The following is an 8,882-nucleotide window of genomic DNA, read 5'->3' as shown; positions in this document are numbered from 1 at the left end:
TGCAGATCACAAGGTCAGGAGATCGAGACCATCCTGGCTAACACGGTGAAACCCCGTCTCTACTAAAAAATACAAAAAACTAGCCAGGCAAGGTGGCGGGCGCCTGTAGTCCCAGCTACTCGGGAGGCTGAGGCGGGAGAATGGCGCGAACCCAGGAGGCGGAGCTTGCAATGAGCTGAGATCCGGCCACTGCACTCCAGCCTGGGCGACAGAGGAAGACTCGGTCTCAAAAAAAAAAAAATTTTGGCTGGGCATAGTGGCTCACGCCTAGAATCCCAGAACTTTGAGAGACTGAGGCGGGGGGCTTGCTTGAGCTCAGGAGTTCAAAATCAGCCTGGACAACATGGCGAAACCCTGTCTCTATAAAAAATACAGAAATTAGCCGGGTGTAGTGGCATGTGCCTGTAGTCAGTCCCAGCTACTTGAGATGCTGAGGTTGGAGAACTGAGCTCAAGAGGTCAAGGCTGCAGTGAGCCATGATCATGCCACTGCACTCCAGCTTAGGAGACAGTGAGACCCTGTCTCAAAATAAAATAAAATAAAATAAAATAAAATAAAAATAATTTTTAGTGTAAAAGGAGGGATCCTGAGACCAAAGCTTGAGAACCACTACCTTACACTAAGCCTGCTCAGCAGGAAGAGTTGAGCTATAATGTAGCTATGCCTCTACTTTTGCACACCGATTATACCAAATTAATGATCTTTTCACGTGCCTGTCTCTTCCACTACTCTGTGCACCTCCTGATGGTGTCTATTCATCTTAAACACTACCCCCGCCCCACAACCAGTGTCTGGCACAGAGCAGAAATTCCAGATAAATGAATGAGGTAAGAGATAAGCCCATGTGGACAGACATCACAGGCTGCGGAGTGAACAGCCTGCAGATGTTCACACGATGGGTGGATAAATAGATGCGTTATTTTTTCAAACGGACTCAAGTTGTTACTGAGACTCTGATCTGAATTTAAACATAAAAGATAAACATCTTTAAAACCCAGAAAGTTCAAACAAAAAATTAACCTAAGAAACCATTCTGCTGTTTCTACTCTGTTAAACTTTCAGGAACATATTTGCAAGCAAATAACCAGTAAAATAAATCATGCCAGTGGATGCCATAGCTTTAGCCAAAACGATTTGCCACTAAAAAGTGAAATGTGGCCTGGGCCATATTCTGAACAAATAGTCCAAGAGCCAAGAGAAGCAAACATGCATAAAATACAAAACACTATAGTATTCTAAGAATGAAGAGAAGGTCATACCCTCAGGGCAAGGACTACCAATGAGCATGCATTTCCATTTTTGTTCCCCATCAAAATCAGAACAAAAGCAGATTGCACTTGAGAATCCAGGCCACAGCCATAGTGTTTGCCTTCTGGTTTCATGATTATCACGCCACTGTTTTCTTTTTCTTTTTTTTTTTGAGACGGAGTCTCTCTCTGTCACCAGGCTGGAGTGCAGTGGCACGATCTTGGCTCACTGCAACCTCCACCTCCCAGGCTCAAGCAATTCTCCTACCTCAGCCTCCTGAGTAGCTGGGATCACAGGCACTTGCCACCATGCCCAGCTAAGTTTTGTATTTTTAGTAGAGACAGGGTTTAACCATGTTGGTCAGGCTGGTCTCGAACTCCTGACCTCGTGATCTGCCCACTCGGCCTCCCAAAGTGCTGGGATTACAGGCATGAGCCATCAGGCCTGGCCCACTCCACCATTTTCATAAGTCAAGCAGCCCTCCAGCATATCTGGGAGCAGCCACTTGCACAGCTCATGGAGTGAAAACACCCATGCCCACTTGCAGTCTTGGGGTGGAAAAGATACGTTGTGTCTCATCCCCCTCTTTGTCTCTGACACATTCTCTTGAAAAATGAGAAGAAGGAATCAATGCTGGATGCAAGGTTGGTGCCTTTAGCAAAATGGGCTTCTAGGCGAAGGAGGACGACAGCGAATGCTGACAACCAGGGAAGGTGGGGGTGATTTGGTCCGTGTGTGTGTATCAGAGGGAGGAAAGGAGGGAGAGAGAGACTTGGAGCCCAGAGAAGCAGTGTGCTTTTCCAGGCAAGTGTGTGGTGGCTTTTCCTGAGACCAGCCCCATCAGAAACCCAACTGTGCAGCCACTGCTGGTGATCCAGAAATCAGGTATCTTGGCCAGGCATACTGGCACATGTCTGTAATCCCAACACTTTGGAGGGTCGAGGTAGCAGATCACTTGAGGCCAAGAGTTTGAGAGTAGCCTGGCCAACATGGTGAAACCCCGTCTGTACTAAAAAACAAAAATTAGCTGGGCATGGTGGTGTGCCCCTGTAAACCCAGCTACTCAGGAGGCTGTGGTGGGAGATGTGCTTGAACCCAGGAGGCGGAGGTTGCAATGAGCTGAGATTGTGTGCATTGTCAGTTTTATATATATATATATATAGAGAGAGAGAGAGAGAGAGAGAAAGAGAGGGAGATGTTGTTAATCATCTTGGAATTTGTTTTTCAAAACGTTTCAATTAACATATTAAACACTTCCCACTCATTTTCACATTTGCAAAAGTCTTGTTTACATCACTATGGAAACAAGGACTTTCAAGAACCTGGAAGATCTATCACTGGGGTCCTCATTTAGTTAACATCAATAAAGATTCTGACCTCTGAAAACAGGGCTCTTTAGGTCCCTGTGGTCCCTGATTGTAATTTCAGATGCTGCTGAGGCTACCAGGTCGTTGGGCAGTTCTCTTAGCAGCCTTTGTAGGGGGTCAGATTCAAGTGGCTGGCCAACAAGATACAAATGTCAAATACAGTTTCAAAGAACTTATTAGAATGATAATTGTGGTAAAGCTTTTACTTACTGCGTACCTAGAATTTATGTGTGTTACCTCATTTATTCCTCACAGAAATGTTCCAAGGTTGGCATTCACATTTCCATTTTACAGATGATAAAACTGAGCCTCAGGGAGGTTATATCACCTATGTTATATCACATCTATAGCCTCAGGGAGGTTATATCACATCTGGAAAGTAGCAGAGGCAAGACTTGAACCCAGGTCAATGCCAAAACTCATTCTCTTGGCACTACCCAACCTTCCTATAACCTCCACAAGCCAGGCTTACCAAGGCCCTTGTTTAGAATCAGCTGATTTATACGTTTTCTGTATGTTTTCATGACATTTTCTTTCTCTAGGAAACATGTTCACTGGATCAGATGAATAGACCTCTGGCATTTTCCATTCCTAATACCTCGATTCAGCTCACAATGTCCCCGCCTCTCTTCTGGGCCAGCTCTTTCTTCCCTGCTGCCACGCAGGGAAGCATTATTAACAGATCTAGCTGGGCAAACCCAATACACAATTTTCATAACACCTTTGCCCAGATAGGTCCAACAACAAGGACATTTCAGATGAGAAATCTTGCCCCGAATATTGGAGAAAAGCCATGAGCTTCAGATTCAATTAAAGGCTTCAAAGGAAAGTTTATTCTGAAAAAACTCGTGTGCAACCATGTCCTCAACTCCAGATGCATTCACCACCGGTGAGGACCCCAGGCCCAGCACATCCAACGAGGACCCAGGGAAAGAAGAGCTTCCCAAACAGTCACCAATCCCTGTCCCTGAGCCCTCCCCGAACCACCCCCACCTGCCCACTTTGGGGGGTGGGCACTGTCACTCACCCAGAAGGGCCGTCTGCGGGTGGGTCCGAGCGTGTCTGCCTCTAGAGATGGACCTCCCACGTGACCGCTCCCTGGCCTCGGCGGGGAGGAGGAGGATCTGTCCGAGGAACAGCAGGAAGCAGCCTGCGAGCATCTTTTCCATTTTCAAGACGAGCAAGAGGGGCAAGGCTGTGACAAACACAACATGGGAAGGCGGCAGGGTGAGATTTCTGGGTCTCCCTGAACTCCAGGAGCGGCAGGCCTGCCGCCCCGCCTTTTCAGAGTTCAAACAGGCCACTTGTACTCAAAATGCTATTTGTGTGTTCGGTCTTTGAGAGCTTAAGTAGCCCCCATTGGTAGGCTCTTCTTGGACACTCTGAGCAGGGCATGCATAGTTGGAATTTTTCATCACTGTAATCACTGTAAGACTGAATGGAAAACTTGAGAGAAATCTATCCTGAAGTTTCTTATCAGCTAAGTTCATTATCAATTACTCATAGTCACATTTTACATTTTGGATTTGAACAAAAAAAAACTATTATATATCTGAGAGTTTCAAGTAACAATATTTGTTCAGTCTAATAATAGTAGATGGCACCAATTGGTTTATATAAATTATACATATAAAATTAATGTGTAGTTGACAGAAAGTAGCATCACATAGCCAGCCTCCCTGCCTCCCTGTCTCCCACATACATTTATTACGAGAGTGTTGGCACAATGGTTATGGGCTTTGACTCTGGTATTAGACTGAGGCCATGTGCCAATCCCTATTATAAATTCTTTACCTATATTAACTTGCTCAATTACCTAATATTATTCCCACATTCCCATAAGGCTCAGGAAGGGTCAGTGGCCTGCCCAAGGTCACACACAGTTAGCAAGTGTCAGAGCCAGAATTCAAACCCAGGGTCAAGGCTGGGTGCCATGGCTCATGTCTGTAATCCTAGTGCTTTGGGAGGCCTAGAAAGAAGGATTGCTTGATGCCAGAAGTTTGAAACCAGCCTGGTCCACATAGCAAGGCCCCATTTCTACAAAACAATATTTTTTTTTAACTCATTTAAAAAGTAAAAAAAGTCCAGATGTAGTGACTCACACCTGTAATCCCAGCACTTTGGGAGGCTGAGGTGGGCAGATCACTTGAGGCCAAGAGTTTGAGACCAGCCTGGCCAACATGGCGAAACCCAGTCTCTACTAAAAATACAAAAATTAGCCAGGTATGGTGGCTCGCGCCTGCAGTCCCAGCTACTTAGGAGGCTGAGGCACAAGAATCGCTTGAACCCAGGAGGCAGAGACTGCAGTGAGCAGAGATTGCACCACTATACTCCAGCCTGGGTGACAGAGCAAGACTCTGTCTCAAAAAAAAAAAAAAGAAAAAAAAGAGTAAAACAAATTCAAACCCAGGACTAGCAGGTCAATTTTCCAATGCATTGATTAGTAGAAAACTGAAAGGAAAACCCCCAGAAATCAAGTCACAAAAAGCCATAGTTGTTTCCTTGTCAGAGGCAGGGACAGGGCAGGGGTGAGGCAGGGACCATGTTTCAAAACTTAAAAAAAAAAAAAAACCTCGTTATTTCAGCGAACTGTTTGTTCAGCAAATTGCTTCCAGGAATTGACCTGGGAATGGACCTGGGCGTGTCAACCTTCAGAGTCCAGTTTTTCACACTTGCTGTGTTGAACTAGCTCACTATTTTTAATATAATTTTACTATGCTTTAAGATTATATTTAAAATAGTGAATGTTTATTTAGCATCTCCTGTGTGCCAGCCACTGGGCCAAGTGCCTTCAACGTATTAAGTGATTTAATTCATAGAGTAACTCAGAGAAGTTAAGTAACTTGCCCAAAGTAACATTGCTCATAAGAGGTGAAGTTCCAGAACCCACTAGCTCAGTGGTCCCCAACATTTTTGGCACCAGGGACTGATTTCATGGAAGACAATTTTTCCACAGACCCAGTCGGGGGGATGATTTTGGGATGATTCAAGTGCATTACATTTATTGTGCACTTTATTTCTATTATTATTACATTGCAATATGTAATGAAATAATTATACAGCTCAACACAATGTAGGAATCAGTGGGAGCCCTGAGCTTGTTTTCCTGCAACCAGATGATCTCATCTGGGGGTGACAGGAGACAGTGACAGATTATCGGGCATTAGATTCTCATAAGGAGTGTGCAGTTCACAATAGGGTTCATGTTCCTATGAGAATCTAATGCCTTAATTTGTGCAGCAGCAATTTTTTAAAAAAAGAATCTAATGGATTTAATGGTGCTGGTGATCTGACAGGAGGCAGAACTCAGGCGGTAACGCAGGCGATGGGGAACGGCTGTAAATACAGGTGAAGCTGAGCTCGCCCACTGCACACCTCCTGCTGTGCGGCCTGGTTCCTAAGAGACCATGGACCGATTCTGGCGGGGGTTGGGGACCCCAGCACTAGCTCACTACAAATAACTACTCTCCACACTCCCCTTTTTAAATCTTTTTTTTTTTTCTTTTTTTTGAGACGGGGTCTCACACTGTCGCCCAGGCTGGAGTGTAGTGGCGCAATCGTGGCTCACTGCAAGCTTCACCTCCCGGGTTCACGCCATTCTCCTGCCTCAGCCTCCCGAGTAGCTGGGACTACAGGCACCCGCCACCACGCCCGGCTCATTTTTTTATTTTTAGTAGAGACGGGGTATCACCGTGTTAGCCAGGATGGTCTCCATCTCCTGACCTTGTGATCCGCCCACCTCGGCCTCCCAAAGTGCTGGGATTGTAGGCGTGAGCCACCGCGCCCAGCTCTTTTTAAACCATTTAAACTATTTTTTTGAGACAGGGTCTCACTCTCTCACCCAGGCTAGAATGCAGTGGTGTGATCATGGCTCATGGCAGCCTCAACCTCCCAGGCTTGAGCGATCCCCCCACTTCAGCCTCCCAAGTAGCTGGGACTACAGGTGTGAGCCAACACACCCAGCCTATTTAAACTCTTTACTAATTAGATTGGTCCCTTTTCATAGCTTTTGAGATTCCTTCTAAACAAAGGAAGAAAACAGAACATCTTGCCTCTTTCTCAAATCCTAAACTTACTATTTACTTTCAAGCTGCCTTGCTATTTATCATCTCAGGGCTTTTGTTAGGGGTGGGAGGACAGGATCTCACTTTGTCATCTAGGCTGGAGTGCAGTGGCACAGTAACTCACTGCCTCTTTGAACTTCTGAACTCCAGTGATCCTCCCACCCAAGCCTCCCAAGTAGCTGGGACTACAGGTGTGCCATCATGCCTTCACCTTATTTTATAAAACACTATTCAGTGTGTTTCATCATTTATATGTGATTTATTATTTTATTACTATTCCCCTTTCTCCAAACTGAACAGATAAAAAGTCCAGGCTTATTTGTTTCAAAATGTATACAACATGCTCTCAAGGCCCACTTCCACTCTGAGGCATTTGCACTCAAATCAAACACTTGGAATATGATGTGGTGTGTGATCATTTCCAAAAAACAAACATCATTGCATGTGATTTGGGTTTAATGTGGATTTCAAGAAATGTTTGTATTTCCAAGTCACCATTGCTAACAAAAAGGCACTGAAGATAGGTGAAGAGTGAGCAGTTAAAAATAAACAAAGCAAAATAACGCTAGCTGTCTAACCCTGAGCAGGTTACTTACCCTCTCTTGACCTCAGTTTCCTCATCTTTAAAATGGAGATAACAGTAGACCTAATTGTTGTATAGAATAAATCAGTTCATATGTAGATACATTTAAAGCACTTCAAACACTGTCTGGCACATAGGAAGTGCTGAATAAGTGTTAGCTATTTGTTGTTGTTGTTGTTGTTGTTGTTGTTACTATTTGGAGACAGAGTCTCGCTGTCGCCCAGGCTGAAGTGCAGTGGTGTGATCTTGGCTCACGGCAACCTCCGCCTCCCGGGTTTAAGAAATTCTCATGCCTCAGCCTCCCCAGTAGCTGGGACTACAGGTGCGCCACACCATGCCCAGCTAATCCTTTGTATTTTAGTAGATGTGGGGTTTCATCACGTTGCCCAGGCTGGTCTTGAACTCCTCACTCACCTCAGCCTCCCAAAGTGCTAGGATTATAGGCATGAGCCACCACACTTGGCCTGTTGTTGCTGTTATTATTATTATTGGTATTATTCTGTAATCAAACCAATCAATAGTATACACTGTTGACCGGGTGCGGTGGCTCACACCTGTAATCCCAGCACTTTGGAGGCTAAGGTGGGTGGATCACCTGAGGTCAGAAGTTCGAGACCAGCCTGATCAACATGGAGAAACCCCATCTCTACTAAAAATACAAAATTAGCTGGGCATGGTGGTGCATGCCTGTAATCCCAGCTACATGGGAGGTTGAGGCAGGAGAATCGATTAAACCTGGGAGGTGAAGGCTGCAATGAGCCAAGATCATGCCATTGCACTCCAGCCTGGGCAATAAGAGCAAAAGCAAAACTCCATCTCAAAAAAAAAAAAAAAAAAGAAAGAAAAGAAAAAGAAAGCATACACTTCTAATTCTGTCATATTAAGCCACTTAATGTATATTAGACAGATTTTATGCTTACTTATGTATATTATCCTAATAATGACATACAAATTCATAACTGTTAAATACACATTAGTATCTAAAAATATTTAAAACTTTCTTTTTATCAAAATGCAATGGCAAAAGGCCGGGTGCAGTGGCTCACTCCTGTAATCCCAGCACTTTGGGAGGCTAAGGCAAGGCAACATGGCAAAACCTTGTCTCTACAAAAAATACAAAAATTAGGCTGGGCGTGGTGTCTCATGCTGGCTCAATCCCAGCACTTTGGGAGGCCGAGGTGCGAGGTCAGGAGATGGAGACCATCCTGGCTAACACAGTGAAACCTCGTCTCTACTAAAAATACAAAAAAATTAGCCAGGAGTGGTGGCGGGCGCCTGTAGTCCCAGCTACTCGGGAGCCTGAGGCAGGAGAATGGCGTGAACCCGGGAGGCGGAGCTTGCAGTGAGCCGCAATTGTGTCACTGCACTCCAGCCTGGGGACAGAGTGAGACCTCGTCTCAAAAAAAAAAAAAAAAAAAATTAGCTGGGGAGGGTGGCACGCACCTGCAGTCCCAGCTACTTGGGAGGCTGAGACTGGAGGATTGCTTGAGCCCGAGAGGTCGAGGCTACAGTGAGCCATAATTACACCACTGTATTCCAGCCTGGGCAACAGAATGAGACTGTGTCTCAAAACAAACAAACAAAATGCAATGGCATGACAAGTCACAGACTAGTAGAAAA

General features: G+C 45.2%; 1 protein-coding gene across 3 annotated transcripts in view; it reads right to left on the bottom strand.

Annotated features, from left to right (window-relative positions):
• Positions 1-4,051, bottom strand: part of MATN2 (matrilin 2) — a 151,249-nt gene extending 147,198 nt beyond the window's left edge. For all 3 annotated transcript variants that reach the window (XM_011999998.1, XM_011999999.1, XM_012000000.1), the window contains exon 1: positions 3,643-4,051. In XM_011999998.1, coding sequence (XP_011855388.1) covers positions 3,643-3,784 — 142 coding nt within the window. In that variant the 5' untranslated portion in view covers positions 3,785-4,051. The remainder of the gene's footprint in view (positions 1-3,642) is intronic.
• Between the last annotated feature and the right edge of the window lie 4,831 nt (positions 4,052-8,882).

Source organism: Mandrillus leucophaeus, unplaced genomic scaffold (genome assembly GCF_000951045.1).
Source record: "Mandrillus leucophaeus isolate KB7577 unplaced genomic scaffold, Mleu.le_1.0 Scaffold611, whole genome shotgun sequence".
In the NCBI taxonomy this organism is placed as follows: Eukaryota; Metazoa; Chordata; class Mammalia; order Primates; family Cercopithecidae; genus Mandrillus; species Mandrillus leucophaeus.
Note: the sequence above shows the minus strand (reverse complement) of the source record. Positions and strands in the feature narration are given on the sequence as shown.